This window comes from Parambassis ranga, chromosome 12, assembly GCF_900634625.1.
Source record: "Parambassis ranga chromosome 12, fParRan2.1, whole genome shotgun sequence".
NCBI classification, from domain to species: domain Eukaryota; kingdom Metazoa; phylum Chordata; class Actinopteri; family Ambassidae; genus Parambassis; species Parambassis ranga.
The window spans coordinates 549575-572464 of NC_041032.1; the positions used below are offsets into that span (position 1 = coordinate 549575).

Consider the following 22890-nt stretch of genomic DNA (forward strand, 5'->3'; position numbering starts at 1 on the left):
GAGTATAGTGTAGTGGATATTAGTGGACGGGGTATTTGTCTTCCTTCTTGACTGAAAATGTTTGTCCTTTATAATGAGGGTCAGCTGTTTCTTGTTGTCTGTTATGTGTAATTTCCAGTTGGATGATAGTTTTTTCCAACCCCAACACATTTCTGATGTGGGCTACTCAAGAGTTTCAACACCACCGCAGTCACTCTTACCTGAGTCCATTTTTAAGGAACAGCCTGCTTCAGCCTTTCATATTGGAATTTAAATAGAGCCTTGTAGTCTTCCATTTCAGTCAATGTCCATTTGTTTGGACAGAATCAGAATTCCTTCATTTATCCCCGAGGGCAAATTCTTTTTTGTTACCAACATGCAGAACTAACCAAGAATCAGAGGATGGCATGGAGCTAAAAATAACATATAAATAAATATCTAGGTAACGTCTCAATCCCTAAGTTGTATGTAAAGAAACACATTTACTACTGTATACACCTATACATGGTGAAGAGCATAGTACAGGAACATACAGCAACAGTATGTATTGAATGTACAATGTCTGTATGACCAAGTTCAGCTTTCTGTAGTTTGATGGCGACAGGCAGGAATGACTTCCTGTGTCTCTCAATGGTGCATCGTGGGAGTCGGAGTCTGTTGCTCAACGAGCTCCTGTAGCTGGTCAGCACAGTGTGGAGTGGGTGAGAGGGACAGTCCAGTATGGTCTTTATTTTGGACACATCCTCCTCTGACACACCTCTGTCAGAGAGTCCAGGTCCTCTGTCCTTCCTGATGGTTCTGTTGAGTCTGTTTATGTCCTTCACCCTCAGACTGCCGCCCCAGCAGACAACAGCACACATGATGGCACTGGCCACCACAGACTCAGAGAACATCCTCAGCATGGTCCTGCAGATGTTGAAGGACCTCAGCTGCCTCAGAGTGGACTGGAGTCATCTTAATGTAATTTCCCTATGGGTATTAATAATTATATGAATTAATACTAAACCTTAATCTTGATCTTAAACATTACTTGATGATTGTTCTTGCACTTTTTCTGGTAACAGGTCGGATCTGGGATAAACTATTATTGAGTTCAGAAATGCACAGCTGTATTGACAGGGGCTTGTCTTCATCACTAACTCACTCTTGCACTTCAGCTGTTTTGGAAGTCCTCCCAGGATTCAGACCAGACTTTGGTCAAGCCTGCTCTCTGGAACAGGCCCCAGGTATACTGTGGAGCACAATGATATAGGCTACAGAAAAAATGCTGGAGCAATTTGAGCCACAAGAATTTAGATCAGATCTGACGGGAAGTGAGTGTTCTTGTTACTTCCTGTACAAACTGAAAGGTGCTGAAAAACCTCTGACTTGACTGAAGCGGTCATCCCTGCCTCCCGCTGCCTGAGGCCTGCTGCCTCAGCAGCCTGTGTTTAGTATTTTGTAGAGATGAACTAAAACTAGAGGATAGGAGGCAAGGGAAGGAACATGGGAGGCCTTTCCTCCTTATAGCTCCTAGCCAGCAGCACAGCTGACAGACTCAGGATCACTGCACTGTGTCCATCAGTGCTGAGGTTTCAGGGTTCATGACTCCTGCAGGCCACTTTAACGCAGAGCCTGTGACGTCAGTGGAAGAGTGACACAGAGAGAAGGGAGGGACAAAAGAAGCGAGTGATCACTCTGCCTTAAACTACGGGCACCAGAAACATCGTGAAAGTTCTATGTGCGCGACATAACTACCGACTCTAACTTCGAAATATGTCGCGCGCTTATTACGAGAAAAAAGCACTCTTGACACTCTTCAGCTTCCGTACGTCAGACTCAGTGCGTCAGGGAGTCCCAGCTAACTGAGTGAACATCCCGGCTGATAGACGATCTTTAAGAGGGCGCGTATGTGTGCGTGTGTGTGATATCTCAGACGTCACAGCCTGCCGTTGGTCCAGTTCAGCTTAGATCAGATCGGATGAGCCGTGCGTTCTCCATGGAGGTAAACTGAACTAAATTCAGGCATGGAGGAAGTGTAACCCGGGACGTCCCAGCCCGCAGTTCAAGACAGAAGGTTTTCAGTCTATTTAACAAGAAACAAGCAGCACAAACAGCCGGGGCGGAGGGAGGGAGAGCCGCCGTTAACGTAACGTCCGCCGCCGCCGCTCCGTTTTTACCACGCCGCTTGTCTGAAAGGTCCTTATCCGGGGTTACCGGCTGATCGATTTATACGACTCGATTAGCAGAAACTGTTGAGTCCATAAGTGTGTGATGATGGAGAGGAAGAGGACGGACTGTCCCGCTCTGCCGCCCGGGTGGAAGAAAGAAGAAGTCATCAGGAAGTCCGGACTGAGCGCTGGAAAGAGCGACGTCTACTACTACAGGTAGTCCACTGATCGATCACTGTGTCAGATAAGCCTGACCGCCACCCACAGCTGTGTGAACGCACTGCTGCCGTGGACCCGGTCAGAACATGTTTCCTGCAGGTGTTCCTCAGGTTTAAACACTGTAAGAACGTCTCCATAACACAGAGACACACGTGAGATGCTTTGGTTGTTGAGGTGAGAGTATCAGAGCAGAACTCCAGCTGACAGACAGAGCAGAGGCTGCAGGGGTCAGACTGTCAAACCTGAAGGCTGAGGTCACAGCCATCAGTGCATTACATCAGGCAGCTTTCACTGCAGTCTCCTCATGGTGTTCTGGTGCTTCGTGGGCTTTGGACAGTGTCCCCTGTCTTTTCCTTTGGGCACATCTGCTGCATGTCTCTAACACAACTTGTGCATCACATTTCAGGTCAGCCACAGAGCTGTCAGAGGTTTACAGAGGCAGGGTTCACTTCCTGTTGATTGTCGGCTTTGTCGCAGCACCAGCTCCGAGACAGAAACAGCTGAGCTCTGTCACATCCTGACGGCCTAACAAGAAGCTTTACTTTCAGTTTGGTTTGTGACTCATCAGTTCCAGTAAGAGAACCAGTCAGCAGGTCAACTTACTGGAAGAACAGCTACACCCTGTGGCTCCATCTTTACACAATCATGCTGACAATCGTTGATACTGGGCTGGAACAGTTGTGTTGGATTTAATATTCACTGAGATGCTGGAACAAGATGAACGATCACAGCTATCGTGGCCTTTGTTTTTGGGTAACACACCCAAAACCCTGTGGTGTGTGCTCACAAACCACCAAATCAAGAGATGATCTCACTTCCATTAGGTATATAACATTTAAGATCCAGAAAGTTTAAGGTTTAAAAAACCTACACACAATGGGGATTACATTATTGCAACAGCAGTAAAGATAGAATAAGATCAAATACAGTAAAACTACCAATATAGATACAATAGAGTTAAGATAGGATAACATGCACAGATGATGGAGGTATGAGTGGTTTGTAGATTTAACTGTACAGTGCATCAAGAAGTAAATAAATGTACTGTACAGTGTGGTGTAGGAATACTGCACATGATCAGGAGTGTTCATTGTACAGTCTGACAGCAGCAGGGTGGAATCTCTCCTGAGCAGTCTGTCACTGAAGCTGCTCTGCAGAGCTGACAGGGCATCCTGCAGGTGGTGGGACTCATTGTCCAGCATGGATGTCCGTTTTGCCAGGACCCTCCTGTCACCCACCTCCTGAACAGACCAGGACAGAGCTGGACTTCCTGACGGCTTTGTCCAGCTTGTTCCTCTCTGTGACTGATGCCAGCACAGAGTCATAGAAGGTCTTCAGGAGTGCCCCTTTCACCCCAAAAGACCTCCTCAGAGGATAGAGCCTGCTCCGGCCTGTCTTGTACAGTGCATCTGTGTTACGAGTCCAGTCTAGTTTGTTGTTGAGGTTAACACCGAGGTACTTATATGAGTTCACCTGCTCAACGTCCATTTCCTGGATGTTTACCACAACCTAGTCAGCTGCAGCACAATTATCCTCGTTTTGAAATATTCACAAACAAACAAACATGTAACTTTGATAGGGATACCCCTCAGTGTGACGGAGGATAATATGACAAATGATTGATCATAGTTCAGTGGTCTTTATGTGTAAAGCTACAGACATTTAATGTAACATACACGTTTCAGTGCATTAGAACCTGTTAGAGATTAGATGGAGATAGAGTTCCATGTTTTCTTCTCCATGTCTGTTGATAAGCAAATCTGGAAATGAAATGATGGTGTTATCTCTCTCTCTCAGGAACAAACACACAGTTTCCCTCATCTGAAGTCGACACACTGAGTTTTTAGGGAACATAACTAGAATAACTCTACTTATGGCTGAGTGAAAAGCAGACACAGCTGGTTAAGATTTTCACTCTGCAGCTCATGTTCAGTTCAGTAGCCTGAAAACTGAACTAATGCTTACTTAGCCATGCGTTGCAAAATATTCAAATGGAAACCGATACACAGGCTGTGCTCATTGAATGTACATGTATAGCAACTCACAACCTGGCCATCCATCCATCCATCCATCCTTTATCCGAAGCAGCTTTGTCCTGCAGTGCAGGGTCACGGCGGCTGGAGCCTGTCCCAGCTCTCTACGGGTGAGAGGCGGGGTACACCCTGGACAGGTCACCAGTCCATCACAGGCCGCATCATTTCTGTAAATAAAGTCAGTTTTTTGGCCATCAGTAAGGTCTGAGTCCATGTGATCAGGTGTTGGAACTCCGCCCTGCTTTGGCTGATCTGCAGGCTCACTGCTGTGTAGACCAGTGTGAGAAACTGGTTGGTACAGGCTCTAAAACATAAAAAAGTTACGTCATTAGTATGCAGTAAACTTGTTTTTTTCTGTTGGTTGAAAAAAAATCTTAAATACTGATTACAGTTTATTTATTTATTTCAGTTGTTTCCCCCCTTTAATGATTGATGCCATTATAACAGGGTTGTTAAAATTAGCATTACACTGCACAAACAGGGTGAGTTCTCTCTCCTTCTAGCCATGATGTTGCTGTTTCAGACTAAAAAAGAGCCAACACTAACTACACAATATGACAGGGACTAAAAACAGCCAGAAACCGGTGCAGAAAGGTGTTCAGATGGTTAAATATCAGTTTATAAAACTGTATTTAAATCCTAGTGTCTTTATGTCTGTCCTCTCTGTCTTCATTCCTTCAGTCCTACAGGAAAGAAGTTCAGGAGTAAGCCTCAGTTGTCCCGGTACCTTGGAAACACAATGGACCTGGCATGTTTCGACTTTCGTACAGGGAAAATGATGCCTGGAAAAATGCAGAAGAACAAACAGAAATTCCGACATGACCCACACAACCTGGCCAAGGTAACACTGATAGATCCTACCTGTGTAGGAGGGGCTTGGTGTGGTGTTATCAGATTATCAGTGTAGCGTACACTAGCTGCAGATCCGCAGGTCAGTTAACAGGAAGTGGGTGGTTTGTTCGTTTTGCCCGCCACATGCAATGTGTGTGGCTTTATTGTATCATTTGCCTTGTACCTACATATCAGTGCTGGAGCACTTCAGAGTGAATTAATATGTTTTCAAGTCAGGTTGGGCTGCAGCTGCTTTTTCAGATATCAGAATCAGAAATACTTGTTTGCATTCCAGGTGCTCCATGCATACTCAGAAACAGGTTAGAAATATACGGTAAGGTACAATAGCAAGAATAAAATAAAAATACAATTCTCAATAAATGCTAAAAAATAATAAACTTTTAAGTTAAATCCAAGTCAAGTCAAATCTGGTAGTTAATTTATATAAATACAACCTGAATAATGTGTCTACAATGAATCCAATATGGATATAGTTAACAAGACAAGTGTGTTAGGTCAGATTGTCTGATGTCAGATATTCAGTATTTATTTTTTTAGTATAGAGTGTATATTCTTTTTTTTATGTAGACTATGAATTAAGTTACTGTTCATATATAGGCATGTTCTATCGCAGCTTGAATGCAGAGTGATCCACTGTGATGCAGGAAAAAGCATGCTGAAGACCTCAGCTATGTGTGAGTGTGACAAATTGAGCAATTACGAGACACAGGCAGTTTGCCAAATGTGCAGCTTTAACGCTGTAGGTAACACTATTGTTTTACAGTAGTTAGCAAACTTAACTCAGCAAAGGCCTACTGTGCAGCGATGAAAACGTGCTAACATGCACATCAAAACTCTTTCATTGCTTCACATGTTACAGCCTTCTGGGAGTTTTGATGTGGATGTTTCTATGTCCCAGAGGCACTTTTGCTGTGTATTTGTGTGTATGCGTATGTATGTGTGTGTTGTTCGGCTCCAGTTTGTGGTCATTTTGACACTGTTGTCTGTACTGTGGGGTTTTTTTAGTTGGTTTCAAAACCTGTCAGTGTTTTAGCACCGACATGACGTTCATAAACCGCTTTCAACTCTGCTCACAGTACTGGACTCTCTGTGCCACTGGTTTCACTGCTGGAAATGCACCAGTTGTTTTAGCTGAAGGAGGAGCAAAAGATATAAAAGTATATTATATATTATAATATTTTTGTGATCTAAACTATGTGTATTTGAATTATTATGTTAACAAAATAGTTAAGTGTTCAGGCCAGCATAAAATAGTACTTGCGTGCTGACGGTCCTCTGTTAGCTGCTACTGTCACATGTCAGCTGAGTTGTACACTACACAAATATTATGATGTCTAGTGTGGCAGACATTAGCATTCTCACATACAAGGAATTGATCAACATTATTCTGTGTGTGTTTGTGTGTTGGTGTTGTACTGACAGGGTTTGTAACTCAGCACTGCTTTGTGCTAGTGCTTTTCACACATCATTGCTTGGGAGCACACACACACTTCCTGTTGTCTCAGCTTAGATTTAACCCTTTACACTCAAAACACACACATTAATGTCTGTTATTTGTCTGTCCTATGTAAAAAGGGTAAACCTGACTAGGAGGGAAGAAGAAGGATAGAAAGGAAAGCACAAGTAAAGGAGGGAAAGACAGAAGGGGGAGAGAAGGAAGGTATGAACAAAGGAGGGTACCAGAGAAAAGCAACCCAAATGTGTCAGAAGCAATCCTGTTTGTCTCACCTAGGGAGGCAAACCAGACCTGAACACAGCTCTGCCAATCAGGCAAACAGCATCCATCTTTAAACAGCCCGTTACCAAGGTTACAAGTTACCCCGGAAACAAGGTGAAGACGGACCTGCAGAGAGCAACTGAGCAGCCCAGACAGGTGAGATACCGGGATGCACACATCCTATTAGCCATGTCCTATTAAGCAAGAGATGATGGTGTGTAGGAAAGCAGGTTGTCATGGCAACCTGAGCCACTGGAGGGTGCTGGTGTATCACAGGTACAGCAGTATAACACTCTGTTATACTGTGCCAGAGTTGTTCAGGAGACATTGTGATAACAGACAAAACAGGGATAAAAGTATTTTCAGGTCAATTCCATTTTATTTGTATACTGTCTTTTACGTTTAAAGTAGTACAGTAGTAATAGTAATAAGCAACAAACTGTATTCAGCGAAGTAGCCTAATACAAATAGAAAAGTGCAGACAGTAAGCACTGGGAAAGTTGTTGGTTAACACATCTGCCGTGTGTTTGGCTGAAACCGTTATTGTCTCTACTGATGTCTATATTGTGCTAGTGATATTTGATTTTTTGATTTAATGATATTTGTGACAGCTTAATCTCATTCAGTTGGTGGTTGGACCAACAAATGGAACTAGTCCTTCTTAGATGCAAACAGACCTGATGCTCAAGAACAAACGGAATATCTGTCTGACCATGGCACCTCTTGGCATTGAAGCAGTTTGAAAATACTATTAAAACAAACTACCAGCTACAGAGTGACAGGTTTGAGGTGGTTTCAGAAAGATGTGAGAAATGAATCAGACTGAAACAAGCTGATCTGAAGCCTTACAGATGATCAGATTACCAACTGTGTCTGTTCTTTTGCCTGCAGCTGTTCTGGGAGAGGAGGTTGAAAGGGCTGCGGTCATCTGATGTCACAGAGCAAGTCCTGCGCACCATGGACCTGCCCAAAGGACTGCAGAGTAGGTCTCAAGTTTGCTTAGCTTTCTGGCTCTCCCAAATTTAACAGACCTTATAAGTTGCAACAGCAGGAAATACAAACAATATTGCACACCTTCTCTCTCCCAGGTGTAGGTCCAGACTCTAGTGATGACTCTCTCCTGTCAGCTATTGCCAGTGCTCTGCACATGAGCTCTGTTCCCATCACTGGACAGACATCTGTGGCTGCTGAGAAGAACCCTTCAATCTGGCTCAACACGTCCCAGCCACTCTGCAAGGCCTTCACCGTTACTGATGAACACATTCGGTGAGACACCCGTTCATAATGTAGTTTTATTACCACAATACATTGAATAATAACAGCCTGCATACAACACTACTGCATTTGTCCTGACTTTGCAGAACTTTTGAACTCAAACCAAAAACGTTTAAAAATGTTTTGGGGCAGTACAATAATCTGCCCAAACCGTTAGAACAAACCATAACTGTGGTTTTTGTTCATTTTTGCACGTACTATTCAGTGTGTTTTCAATGCTACATCACAGGACAGACATCAAAAATGTAGAGACTGAGGTCCTGATCAGACTAGACATCAAAGTGTTCCACCACATGCTCCGATATTAGTCTCTCTCTGTGATTGGTTCTCCTAACCCTGCCACTCGGAACCCTCAATACTTGCTTCAAATTTGCATGTAGGGGAAAATTGCAGAATGGACGTAGCTTTAAAACCAAACTGATCATGTTATACACTTACATGGGTAGAGCACAGTACATGGGTGGCACAGTGGTGAGCACTGTTGCCTCACAGCAAGAAGGTTCCTGGACTGACTGGGCCTTTCTGTGTGGAGTTGTGCCTCCGTGGGTTTTCTCCAGGCACTCCGGCATCCTCCCACATTCTAAAGACGTGCTTAGGTTAATTGGTCATCCTAAATTGTGTGTGAGTGTGAATGGTTGTTTGTCTGCATGTTGCCCTGCGATGGACTGGTGACCCTCCAGGGTGTACCCCGCCTCTCACCCCTAGTTAGCCGTGACCCTGCACTGCAGGACAAAGCGGGTTAATGAATGATGGATGAATGAGTAGAGCAGTTTCTGTGCCTCATGCTGCTCTCTAAGATTTATGACATCAACTTCTCAGCAAACAAAATGTCTTTTTTACCCGATCTTCACTTCACATTGCTTTTTTCAGCTTCCTTTCAGTCTGTGCTGAAAGAACCATTTTCTGCCCCATTGGTGATAGCTGGCATTCCACATCCAGTTTTAGGTGGTTTGGACACCTGCTAGGATTCCACCAGGACACCTCCCAAGGTGTTCCATGCAGGAACAGGAACAGACCCTGAGGCATCCCCAGAATGCAGTGGAGGGTTTATATATATCTCAGATGGCATGGGAACACCTTATTATTCCCCTGGAAGAGCTTAACGGGGTGGCTAAGTATAGGGAGGTCTGGGTGGAGGCTTATAGCTGTTTAAGACATCATGACACTAAACCCAGATAGTAAGCAAATGTTGCCCACTTCTGGCATTGATACAGACCTAAAGAAATGTACGCGAGTCTCTCGTGGCCCATTTTGGTGAAGATGTGGCTATAGTCTGGCCTGCTTGTGGCTCAGATGTGCCACTTGAGTACTGTCATTCCACGTCACAAGTGGGCCAAATAAGAGCACTGAAGTGAGCCAGATTTGAGCCATGCCAATTTTGCTATGTAGTGCTGTGCCTGTCCTTTTTTCCAGTGTCCAAATACATGCTTTTCCTGCTTCGCAAATACTTAAATTTATGTGCTCAGAAAAACGAACCAAAACAGGGTTACACTGAAAGCATACCACTGTTAGCACATAGCCATGTGCCAGTGAAGCGCCGTCTGGCTGCCTTCTTCACTTTCTGTTGAGTGATACACAGCGGTCTGTTCAAGGACTGTGGTTTTAAACTGCTCCAGCAACAACACAAATCATCATAATCTATCAGATCTGACGGCCAACTCCAGCAATTGAAAGGAATCCTCAGATCCTCCATGTTGGACCTTTCACTCGTCTTATGGCTCCTAAACCACTGTCAGTATGCCTCAGGCATCCTTCAACAGTACATCTTTAACCTTGCTGTAATCATTGTAGTCATCAGTGTTCAGTGAGGTAGAGGCCTGTGAACGTGGCCGCTGGCACGCTCTGCAGGAGCACTGTGCAGTCTGAACCTGCTCAGCAGTTTGCATATGAGCTATTTTTACTAAGTGTAGGCAGCAGACACAGACTCAAAACATCACAGGAATTATCATTGCCATGAGCCCGCTCCTCAGGTCACAACCCGTCAGACAATTTACCCTTTGACATTAAACTCCTTTCACTGTCCACATCCAGTTTAGTCATTTTATTTCATTTTGGTGCCTCATTTTTTTAATGCTAGTGCTTACAAATGCTTACTCTTTCTCCCTTTCCAGTCCTATCAGCAACTATAAAAATGTCATTATTCGTTTGCTGCTCAAAACTCATTGCCGCCCCAAAGGGTGCTTTTGAAGATTTAAATAAGCTCCATCCAAACCAGATGGTGGCACTTTAGGGGGCATTAAAACTTCCATTTCTACCAAATTTTCTCTGACAATAGCTATTTAGTGATTACAGCATGGAAATCCTATAGTACAGCCAGGTCACAGGTCTCACAGAAGAAGTGTGACGTACCTACAGGGACAAACAGACAAAACGTACCTTCTCTTGCCTCTGCAAAGCAAAGGAATCAGTTCAATTTATCTGCATTTGCAGTAGACGTCCCCTGAGCAACACTGAATCTGCAAAGCCAAGCAGGTGCCAGTAGTTGGAGTACATTATTACACAACTACAGGATTGATAGAGACTTGGAGGACAGGATTATTACACGCCACATCAACTTCTGTACTGCAACAACCATAACAACCTTATCCAAACTACAGTGACAAATAACATCAACTTTAAACAAGCCTTTGAAAAAGCAAACCCACCTGCTGAATATGACACAATAATGTAAATTGGCTGCTGTTGAGTCGACACACCCTGCTCCCTAGGTGCAAATGAGGCAGGGCTCAGACACCAGCTGGCTTCCAAGTACCAGCACACAAATACCATGCTGAGGGGATTGGGAGCTAAAGCCCTGCTTCTTCTTTGGGCTGCTCCACCTTCAAACCTACCCAGGAGAAGCTGCCCCTTCAAAAAGCAAAGATGCTCCTGGAATAAAAAACACATACATCATCTCTTTCTAATTTCTGGACCACAAGTGGATACATTAAATATTGGATATAGATTCTACAAGTATTCTCAGAGAGGACAGAGTGGCATCTAGGGATCAAATAACGGGAAGATATCACTGTCGCATGTGATGGAAATGAGGAGTAATGAAGCATGAAGGAGTTGGAGGGGGAGGGGGAAGGTGAAGAGGCAAACACACCGGGAAATTTACAGCAAACATCTGATTCAATAAATGTTTACCATCTGTACAAACGTGCCTTCATTTGCTCAGAAAGACCAGCTGTGAAAGGACAGAAGCATTAGCATGCAAGCCACTGGGCTACCTCCGTCATCAGCATCACTCCGCGTTTAGAAAGATTTCATTCTTCCAGGCAGCCACCCAGAAAATATGCCTCCCAGACAGGAACCTGCATGGGACAAAGGGGACAGTGGACCGCTACATTTGTGTTTTGAATCCCTGTGATGGCACTTGCTGTTGTTGGGGCAGTGCACTCCTTTCCTCCTGATTTGAAGACAGATTGGTCCTCATGTGGCCAGACTAAACCACATTACTACAGTCTGACAGCAGGAGGCACTGTGGGGACACACTGCTCTCTGACTGTGTGTGTGTGTCTGTGTGTGTCCAGAGGAAAACGGAGCAGAGAGAACAGCTGGACAAAGCCATTACAGCAGAATCACTGGAATACATCACTGCCTTCACTACCCTCTCTGCCTCCCTCTCCTCTTCTTGCCTTTGAAATTTCTTCTCACAATCCTTTCTTATTTCCTCACCTTCCCTCCTCTTCCTCTCCTACACTCCATACTATACTCTCTACCTTCCTCCCCTTTTTTCTATTCCTTTTTCACTTCATCTCTTCCCTCTTTCCAATGATGCATCCTTGTGTCCCTCTTTCCTTTGTTTTTCCACCTTTGTCTTTTTCCATCCCACTCCCTCCTCATCTGTCTCCTCTTCTTTAATATCTTCTCCCTCCCTCCACTCTTCCTCCTCCTTTTCTTATCTCTCTCTTCCATTAATTTCCCATTCTTTCCCACTTTGCTTTCTCTCTCTCTCTCTCTCTCTCAAATGTGCTTGTCATCCTAAATCGCTCTCATTCTTCTCCCCCCCCTTCCTCATACCCTTTATATTTTCTCCTCCTCTTCCTCTGTCACCACACTAGGCTCACCCTTCTCTCCTTTTGCCTTTTCATCTTTTTATTTTGCTTAATTTAACCACTATTCCTATTTTGAACTTTCAATACATTTTGTCATTCTTGAACATGGGATTATTGTCATTAGAACACAGAGTCTAACAATCCTGTGAGGTAAACATTTCAGTAAACCTCAGTATGAATATTGGAGATGTACAGAAAAATAATTTGAACCCCTGCTGATTTTATAAGTTTGCCCACTAACAAAAGAAAGATCAGTCTATAATTCCAATGGTAGGTTTATTTAAACAGTGAGAGACAGAACAATAACACCCTGTGGCCAACTACAACAAATGTCTGACCTCTGCGATTACCAACAAAGGTTTTGCCACCAAGTACTAAAGCACGTTTTGTGAAGGAATCAAATACTTATTTCATTCATGAAAATGTAAATTAGCAACTTTTTTGAAATACATTTTTCTTTGTTTGTTATTGTTCTGTCTCTCACTGTTCAAATAAACCTACCATTAAAATTGTAGACTGATCATTTCTTTGTTAGTGGGCAAACTTCAAATTCAAATATATATAGAAAAAAGACAAACTTGGTGGATTGTCATTCCTGACCTGATTCTTGCCCCAAAGAATGAATAATTTAGGTTTGAATGACTTTCAATCGAGAAAAGCTATGTGTCATTTCTAACACACGTGCTAATGGCTGTTCGATGCCTATATGATTTATGTTTTCTGTTCAGCATTGTTGCAGTGAGATTGAATGCTTCAGGTGCAGGCTTGGTCTGTGGGGTGTGATAAATTTGCATTGACTGAAAGTGTATGTGTATGTGTATGCAGGGAGCAGGAAATGAAAGTGTACAAGGCCAGGAGGAGTCTGGAAGAGGCACTGATGGCTGACAGTTTGGCGCGGGCTGCTGAAAACACCCGAGAGCTCCTTGAAGGGAAGACGGCCTAAAGACAGACAAGACAGGTGAGACGTGGAAGAAATACGTATTGAACAGGTTAAAGACTCCCTCTCAAATGTGCAGATGAGCTGCAGATAGGATTGGAGAGATGATAGCTGACATTAGCCAGTTGTCATGGTAACTCACCCAGCTTTCAGGCAGGTGAAATGAGGTGGGATCAGTCAGAAGTGGAAAATATAAGAAGAGAAGATAAGAAGAGGTGAAAGAAAGTTTCAGGAAAGATATGGTTTAAAAAACTTAACTGGCAGGTTCATTTGATCTGATCCAATCTAAGAATATGGGAGATGCAGTTTAGTAATTAGAGCACACATGACATCTTACTCACACAGATTTAGTCAGTGAATACTCGGAGCAGAGAGGGATCTGGCACCACAATCTACTGAAGCACGTAACTGCTGACCTACTACCAGTCAAACAGCCAGCCTCACCTTCACATCACTTTTTTAAAGATCCAATTCATGATTGACTGTTTCTATAAATCATTTATATACTAGCACAACTGGTTGATTATTTTTCTTCACTTTCTGTTTACATCTTGTAGTATATTTGTCAGTGTGCATTGCAGTCAGTTAGAGAAAATGACTAGTTCAGAACTCTAGTGCAGTTGCAAACACCAACCTAGCTAGTTTTAACAAGGTTATTAGAGTCAGCAGCCCACCATCTGACATGAGTTCAGGTTGGAGCCCACATCAGTGCTTTAACTGTAAGTAGACACGCCTTACCATCTGTTTAGCTGTCTGTATCAGACCTTCATTGTGGAGCTCATGCACAGAACCTGTTGATAATGAAATAGTAATCTGAAACACTGATTGTAGTACTGGTGGTAATAACAGAGATCCTATTGTTTCATATCCCTGTAGAATCACAACAGTAACCAGGGCTCTGATAACATGCACACAGCTTTTATTATACCAGCAGAACATGTTCAGAAACCTGAGAAAAGTGGTTACATGCATACTCTGGCCACCCATACCTATTCAGTCAAGGAATTTTCTCTGTGTGAAATGGGTCAGGAATCCCTTCCCTTTAAAGCCAGTTCTACTTGGTACAAACCGTATCGTACCAATCATAACTGTGGGCTTTATGCATGACTTGCTGCTTGGCTCTTACAAAAATATTTGCAGATGTGCTTATTTTCAAGGATTTATAGCAAAACTGAGAACAGTCATTTACTGGTGTCCTGGGCCTCTGCATGCCGCTTTAGATGTAGCAGTTTTGTTGTCGCTCTGCCGCCACACTTGCTTTTTTTGATTGGTTGTATGTTTATTCAAATGAATCCAGAGGCAGTTTATTTTGTGTCTGTTAGTCCTGCACCCTGAAATCCACCTTGAATCCACAGACACCAGACTAATTCTTTGCATGGCTGGCCAGGCTATACATGCACCAGATCCATGGTTTTTATCAGTGTACTCCATGAGCAGGTCTTATCCATGTTATTGAGAGCATTTACAAGCATAGAACATAACCAGGATTAAGTAAAACCTGATCATTGAACAACTCAACCAGTTAACTAGTTAACAATTGAAGTACTTAAGTGCAGACCTCAGCAGTAAACTGCTCATTGATCAAATAAGTGACTACTTAAGAAATAGAAACTACTGAAGTCTAGATACTTAAGCAACCTGCTGTGACTGATGAGAGGTGCAGCAGACCAGAGGGTGCAAGTGATTGAAGGCTTCCTGTGTTGTGTGTGTTAATGTTATATGTCAGTGCATGATTTGTAGTACAGTATTCAGTCTGCTTTGACCAGCACAAACATCCATCTATCATATCTCCCAGCTCCCTATCCAGGTCAGGGTCTCCGTAGCAACAGGACAGCTCAGTGGACCAGAGCCTGCTATCAGTGTGAAAAGGGATGTACCACAGAGTTTAAGACTGAGACTCAGAGACAAGAGATGACTGCAGCCAGGCTCCTTTTAACTTACCGGGGTTTATCCTTCAGGGACCAGGAATGGGACTAGAAATCTGTTCTGGTCCCAACTAGAAAGATTAGAGATGTTTCCTCTGGTGCTATCTTTACAACATCCATGATATGTTTTTTGAATGTTGCTGTAGCGATAGTGCCTGTCTCCACATACAGTTTTTGTGCCAGTTGAGGCTGCGGTGTGTGGACGGTGCATGGTGTGTGTGTGTCTGCTTTAAAAGCTGATAGATAAGGAGGCGTTTTTAATGCACATTTGTTTTCTGTGGAGTGAAAATCGTCAATTAATGCAGATTTATGCAGATTGGGTGGATGGAAGTCATTTGGGCAAAAAGAGCCACTGAGAGTCGAGGAGTGATTACTAATGGGTTGTTATAGCTGGACCAGTGAGGGAGATGGCAGTGGCCAGCCTCTTTGTGTGTGTGTGTATGTGTATGTGTCTATTCAAGCTGCTGAACCAACCATTTTAAATCCTCACCAAATTCTCAGTCTGCGTGGTTTGTTTCCTGCTGTTTTAACGCTTGCTTTCTGCTTCCTGCTTATTTATTCATGTTGTTTTTTTAGCTGCGTTGGTTTCTTCTCTTTATTTTATGGGTCTCTTTGTTGTGCTCCTGTTTGTAAATAGAAGGAAGTAGGACTGCCATAAACATGGAAACCCTGTTTAATGCTTTTTTTGTTGTTGTTAAATTCCAATCAGGCCCCAAGCAAAAGGCAGTGAGTACTAGAACCTCACTGTATCATCACACAGTGCAAATGTAAACTTAGAAATAGATGCGTTTTCAATGATTCATAATGTGCCATTCTAATTATAAATAGGATGGATTAGGATGTGAACATTAAACAGTGTTAGATTGCAGAATATACTGTATATCATAACTAACATGATAACAGTAAGATGGCAGCCTCTGGCATCGTGTGCTGCAACATCCAACTCCATAGTTAGATTAGTCGACTGTTCACTATGTACAAAGGTTTTCTGATTGTTACATGTAAAATATGCACACACTCAAATCACTTCCAGTGACTGCTGTTACTACATTCCACACATTGAGTGTTGGGCCATACAAGAAGAAGAAAAGCTGGTGCCGTCCAGTGAAAGTACAGTTGTTGCATTAAAGATTGAAAACATGGAGAGGCATACAATACAAAGCATGAGGACAGTGCTAAATGTCTTTAGACTGAATTAACCCGCAGGTTAATGCATAGTTGGACTGTCATGTTTCTGTTTGTATAGAGATATAATCGACCTTATGCTGCTTCTACATTGATGTATTGACCTATTCTGTCTTATGGCAACAACTCAATGCTTGATGCATGTTAAAATGGTCAAGATGATCTGCTGAAATTTAAACTGAGCTTCAAGATGAAGAAGAAACTGTGTTGTAAGTGATGTTGCAGTTCTTTTGTTTTTTTTTTTTTAGAAATTGCTGATCTACTGAGAATTTCACTCTGAACCATTTCTAGGGTTTGCTGAGAATGGTCCAAAAAAGAGAACATATCCACTGAGCAGCAGTTCTATAGGCAAAAATGCTTTATTAATGCCAAACATCAGAGACAGACTGGTTGGAACTGAGAGAAGGGAAGCGATAGGCGCTGGTTACAGCTGAGCTGCAGCAGCCACACTGGTTCTATTCTCTCAGCTACATTTCACACTGGATCACTAATGTAACTGCAGCCATGTTTGTTGGCATGTGAACAACATGAAAGCATGGATCCATCCTGTCTTGTATCAGTGGTTCCGGCTGTTGCTGTAATGGTGTTGGGGAGATCTTCTTGGCACACCTTGGGCCTTTTAGTTCCAACTGAGCCTGGTTTAAAAGCTACAGCCTACCATCTTCTGATGGATACTTCAAGCAGGATAACGGGCCGTGTTAATAAGCTCTATCAATGCAGACATGGGTTTCTTGAATACTGGTTTCTTGGACACGACAGTGAGTTCACATTAATGTCCAAATATTACACATCCATCATGAATGTACAGTCAGCAAAATCTACACATCATCGGTCATGGTGATGACAGTTATGTGCCTTACACATGATTTAACATGCACTGCATCACATTCTAGTCATGTTCCACTTATGAATTTACATTTGACTAATTTTTTTACCCCAGAAAACATGGATAAATCTGATTTCCAATTGTGAGACATGAGAAAGAGGATCCCACTAAATGTTCAACTGTCTCTTTAAATGTGCAGACTGGCCTTTTTATCTGATCAAGACTAAAGATTCACACCACTGACGTTGGATACAGATGCATGAACACACTATCCTGTGTGTGTGTGTGTGTGTGTGTGTGTAATTATTAGCTGTATATCTTGTAATTTCCAGAGGAGCTGATTTAGACTCCCGCAGCATTCCTCAGCTGCTGGTAATTAGTGGATGTTGAGACACAAAATTATTTGCTTCAAAGTCTTTTGCTAGGCTGATAATTGTAGAATGCGTGCGTGTGTGCATGCATGCATCTTTGTGTGTGTGTGTGTGTGTGCGCTGTCAGTCAGCTGAATTGCCTTGATTAAGCAGTAGATTATCGGGATTTTCTAATTATTAGGGCGTAATTAAGACTGAGCTGAGGATTATTAGACTGAAACATGCAAATACTGAAACACTGAAGGAAGAAAACATTCAGAAACAAACACATTAATACACTTAAACACTAGGGCAGCACAACAGAGAAGGATAACAAACAGTTTATCAATAGGTGTGAATTGAAGCCACCAACAAAATACCTGCATTCTCACTGGGAAGGACTGAGTGTGAGTTCACAATGAGGGGCTCAAAATAAAATGCAGGTGAAGTGACTTAATGACAATTATATAATTCAAAAATGTTTAATAAAGAATTTGAGCAGAGTAGAGCACAGCAGGATTCAGAAAAAAAGTGTTTCATATCTAAAAGGGTTTTACTTGATGGAGGGCCTGGAGTTAAAGGAAAACTAGAGACTGAAGTATTTAGAATGTAGAGAGGAGGGAGGAAATCACAATGGCACATCATTGATGGGGTGTCTCCTATAACACACATCAGTAATTATAAAATAGGATACATCCGAATAAATTATAGGTTCAAAATGGTAGAAACATAAACGATTGGTTATTCAGCGTTTGAATGGTTGGAGGAGGTTTGAACAGACTGCTGTCAAAATAGACAGCAGAGAGGTTCAGACTGGCACAGATGATGATTTAAAGTGGAAAGACATTCATTATAAATAACAGATTTGAACTAGAAAGCTGGAACGTGGTAAAAGGGAAAAAAAGAAATAATGTGTGGATGGGTTATAAACAGAACGGTAATGGATTCAAAATGCTAAATAAGAAGCAGTAAATGAAATAAATAATGGTCATAATAATAACAGTTATATGGCCTAATAAAGTATTTATACAGCTTATAAAATCTGATATAAGGTTTTTTATGTTACATGACATCCTATAATATTCAATGCATTATTACTTAAACATAGTATTAACCGTGGTATTGTTGATGTAGGACATTACCACCCATTATTATAATGAATGTATAATAGTCTTAATCTGGTGTTTACTTGGTTACTCACTCAATGTACCTGTTGAAAGCTTAAGTTTCATTATTCTTGTATTCTTGCCACATTGTATTTAAGTTGTATTAGTGTTGTTTTACTGTTTTTTTTGTAAATTTCTTTTAGCATCAGGACATATGTCATGGAACCATTATTATTGTTACAGCAAAGTTATTGTTGTTATTGTTATGATTGTAACAGTCTCAGTTAACAGAAGCCTACAGGTGATTGGTCAGTCTGGAACTTTAAAAAGGGACTTGTTGTGCTCAAGCTTTCTTTGTAAACTGTGAGGTTATCAGCACTAATACCTCATTATATCTCTCTGCTTTTCTCTTCCTAGAGTTCCTCTGTTCACCAGCCTCAGGGTTATCACCATCCTCATCTTAATCCAGACAACAAACCAAACAGTCCACCAGCAGACTAAAAGGTCACCTGATCCGTTGCCTCAGTGGGTGATTGTTTTAACCTTCCGTTTTTCACCGTGACATCACACTGGACATCTGTCACTATCTGGAGACTGAAGTGATTTTACAGCAATAATGGCATCAATATCACAACAAACTTTAGCAGTAACAAATCTGAAGCCTATAGCAACATTATGAGCTACAGCAGCAATAAGTTCCACATCTACCAGCCTTTAACCCTCTCTGCCATTTCTCATCCATACAAACTTTTTAACAAGCATTTATCTTGTCTCCATTTTCAGATTCTTTCTTTTTAATAAACAATCTGATGGAAACAACCCTTTCCAAAGTCAGGTAGCAAACTGCTGGACAGCTTTTGCAAACTCTACTAACGTTCGTTGTGCCCTTTAATAAATTTTTTGTTGTTTGTGGTGTCTTATGTCATCACTTTTAAAGAAGTCTTCAGGGGTTTCAGTCTAAATGATGGAAATTTACATGACTATGAAATAGAACAATTGCTTATTTAAACAAATTTTATACCTTTACATATGTGTACACTTCTTGGATTGGAGTAAATAAATAATTATATTCACAGTCAGTTGTTGGTCCACTTTGTTTCTGATGATATGTTTTGGACAGTGAAGTGTGTTAGTGGTGGTAAGTGAATTCCACTACTATGGACAGCTGGGCCCTTCACCTCTGTACTACACACAGATCTGGGTGTCAAATTAAACTATAAGGGAAAACACAACTGAAGGGATGGTGTGTAAATGGTCATGAAGCTCTTAAATTCATAGCCCTCTAGGTGAAAGTCTGGAGGTAAATGCCCTCTCATATCCATCTTTGACTATAATTGTCTGCAAACGAGCATTAAGGGGGTCTCCATGCTTGTTTGCAGACAATAGTCAACCATATCAAACGCAGAAAAAGGGACATTTCATACCTCAGACACACCAATAACATGGCTGCATCGTCTCATGCTACGTTAGTCACTGTCTTAAATGTAAATATCAGCCAATAATACATATAATTTACATTCTGTGGTAATTTGTACTAGATTTGCACCTACATGCAATGTATGTTTAAAGATACAGTCATGTTTAAAAGTTAGTACCCCCCCCCCCACCCGCCAAAAAATCAATAAATACAATTTTTAGACATACAGCAACATATTTTACCATATCATTAGTTCTGCTTCTAGGCTTGAATTAGTTGAGTGAGCTGCAGCAGGTGCTGCTGATGATCAGTCCTTGATGAATTGATCATCAGCAGGTGTACAGACCTCTATAAAAACAGATGTTTTGGCAGTTTGCTGCTTTGGAACATCCAGGTGTGTGTTAACACAATGACAACAAAGAAAGACATAAGCAATGGTGTTGGGGAAGCAGCTGTTGCTGCACACATCAATCTGGAAAGACTAATAAAACCATTTCAAACTATTTGGAGTTCAATGTTCTACAGATGAGATTATTCACAAGTGCAAGGCATGCAAGGCAGCTGACATTGATGTGTGGTGTAGCAGAGGATGGGGGTTAGTCTGTAACTATGCAGCCCTTATGCACAAACAAAGTTGGTTCTGACACTTTCCTATCAGTCCTCTGTCACACAGACCAGCCTCGATTCCTTGGCCTTCAGCCCTTAGCTGCCCATGACCCATGTCACTGTTTCACCTCTTTTCCTTCCTCAGACCAGTTTTAATAGATACTGGCAACTGCAGAACAACACACAAAAGCTGCAGTTTTGGAGATGCTCTGACCCAGTCGTCTAACATCACATTTTGGTCCTTGTCAAAGTCTACTGTACATTTTTTTCCTGCTTCAAAGATCAGCTTTAAGGACAGGTATTCACTTGCTGCTTAATATATCCCAGCCACTGACAAGTGCCACGGTAACCAGATATCAACCATCCTGTTTGATATATGTATATTACTTATCTATACAAATGCATATACAGTATGTTCACATGTACATTTAGGACAATAGGTCCACCTTGTTTTTTTTAACACCATATATTACAGTTTTTTTCAATGGCTAACAAGAGCTTACCCACTCTTCAGATCGTTTTCTAAACTCTTAACACAGACACCAAATGGTTTAATTTTATTCTCAAAAGCACATTTTGTTAAATATACACTAACACTTCGTTTCAAAATACAATACATCTTTCTCTAACACACTTCTCACCCAAACACTGGAAATCAGACTCAAAGTGAAATCATTCTGTCACACAAAAACATGTGTTTTCGTCAACGTTGCATCTGATGTCATCCAAGGCGATACACCGGGGATAAAACCGCTTGGTATGACGGATCCATGCTTGGCAGTCTTCAACTGCAATGTCCCTGCATCCATGGCATCAAGGAGTGACATGTGGTCATGTGGCTGATGGTCACAAACCTTCCACCTCCATGCAGAAAAAAAACTCTGTGGGATTGAGAACAGGTGAATAGGGTGAATGGAAGAGACGGACCAGTCTTGGGTGGACTTCAAACCATGTTGTGATGGCTTGAGAGTGATGGAAAGCCACATTGTCCCAGGTGATGACAAATATCGTCATCTCCCTCCTGATCCTGCTCTGGAACCAGGTGCTGGTGAAGGTCACTCAGTATAGTAGGTCCAATCTGACATCTATGATGGATCAGTCCAGTATTTCCAAGTGCACACATTGTGATGTTTGCCCCTCTCTGTCCTGGTACTTCAGCTGTGGCCCTTTTACCTCTAACATTCCGTCCTCGCTGACGCCTTTTGGCGAGATTGAACCCTCGTCCAGACATTACTTTGATTGTCTTTTCATGTGTACGCTCCCAAAAACATCACCCCTCAAGGTCCTCCTTTATGTGTCAATTCCATTGAAGAATCCTCAGCACCTGCCTCTGCATCCAGTCTACAATCAGCTGTGGTTGGCCCAATTGATCCATCATAAATCAGCTGTTTGTCAATTATTAAATTGTTTGATAATTATCAGCTTAGTTTTGATCTGATGTGTTGTTTTTGAGCTGATATTGTTGCAGAAGTAGAGGTTTTATACTGTAGCTAAGGTTTGGAATATTGTTGTTTTTACTGTGTTGTGTGCTAACATTTGTAAAAAAGACAAAAATGATCCATCATTTTTTTTATCCATCATCCATCACTTATCTGTTAAGAAAATGTAAGCATTGTAGAAATGTGTTTACTGACTGCATGTTGTGTGAAAACGACACGACATGTGTGAATGGTAAGGTCACAACACACCGATTCTGTGCACATTGTAAAAATGTGACAATTGTTTGGACAAATGCTTGTTAGCGACTGAAAAAACTGTAAAGTAGAGTTAGAGTTAATACTTTGTTATACATTACCAGCTATATATAGTATAGAAACTGTGCAACAGTGCGGCTTGTACTCAACAGTAAATGAAAGGATGTACCAGTATGAAACAAATGTCTTTAAGTAGTAAAAGAAGTAAAAAGGAACGATAACAGCTTTCCTTGCAGAGTTTGTTTTAAGATAACCTCATACCCTGTTTTAATGCCTAATCTTCACCTGTACTTTTAATGCTTAACTCCAACTACCACTAAAAGCCAAACTTAACAGCAGGTGCTGCAGCATTAGGGGGATTTGACCCTCACCATCCTCAACCCTGCATCCTCACCATCCTCAACCCTGCATCCTCACCACACCATCCTCAACCCTGCAACCTCACGTTGTTGGTTCAATCGTAAAAATGTGTCAAATGTGTCCATATGTTCTGGTAATGTTAATGTTTTATCTTGTATTATTAATGAAATGTGACATTTTTTTATGAAGGCATGTTGGACCTGACTGGACTCAGACTTT

General features: G+C 41.9%; 1 protein-coding gene across 1 annotated transcript; it reads left to right on the top strand.

The window, feature by feature from the left end:
- Positions 1-1836: 1836 nt before the first annotated feature.
- Positions 1837-19387, top strand: mbd2 (methyl-CpG binding domain protein 2). Its single transcript, XM_028417655.1, has 7 exons — positions 1837-2345; positions 5063-5222; positions 6966-7106; positions 7842-7932; positions 8039-8216; positions 13091-13223; positions 19012-19387. The coding sequence occupies exons 1-6, from the start codon at positions 2233-2235 to the stop codon at positions 13206-13208; spliced, it is 801 nt and encodes a 266-aa protein (XP_028273456.1). The 5' UTR covers positions 1837-2232; the 3' UTR covers positions 13209-13223; positions 19012-19387.
- The last annotated feature ends 3503 nt before the right edge of the window (positions 19388-22890 follow it).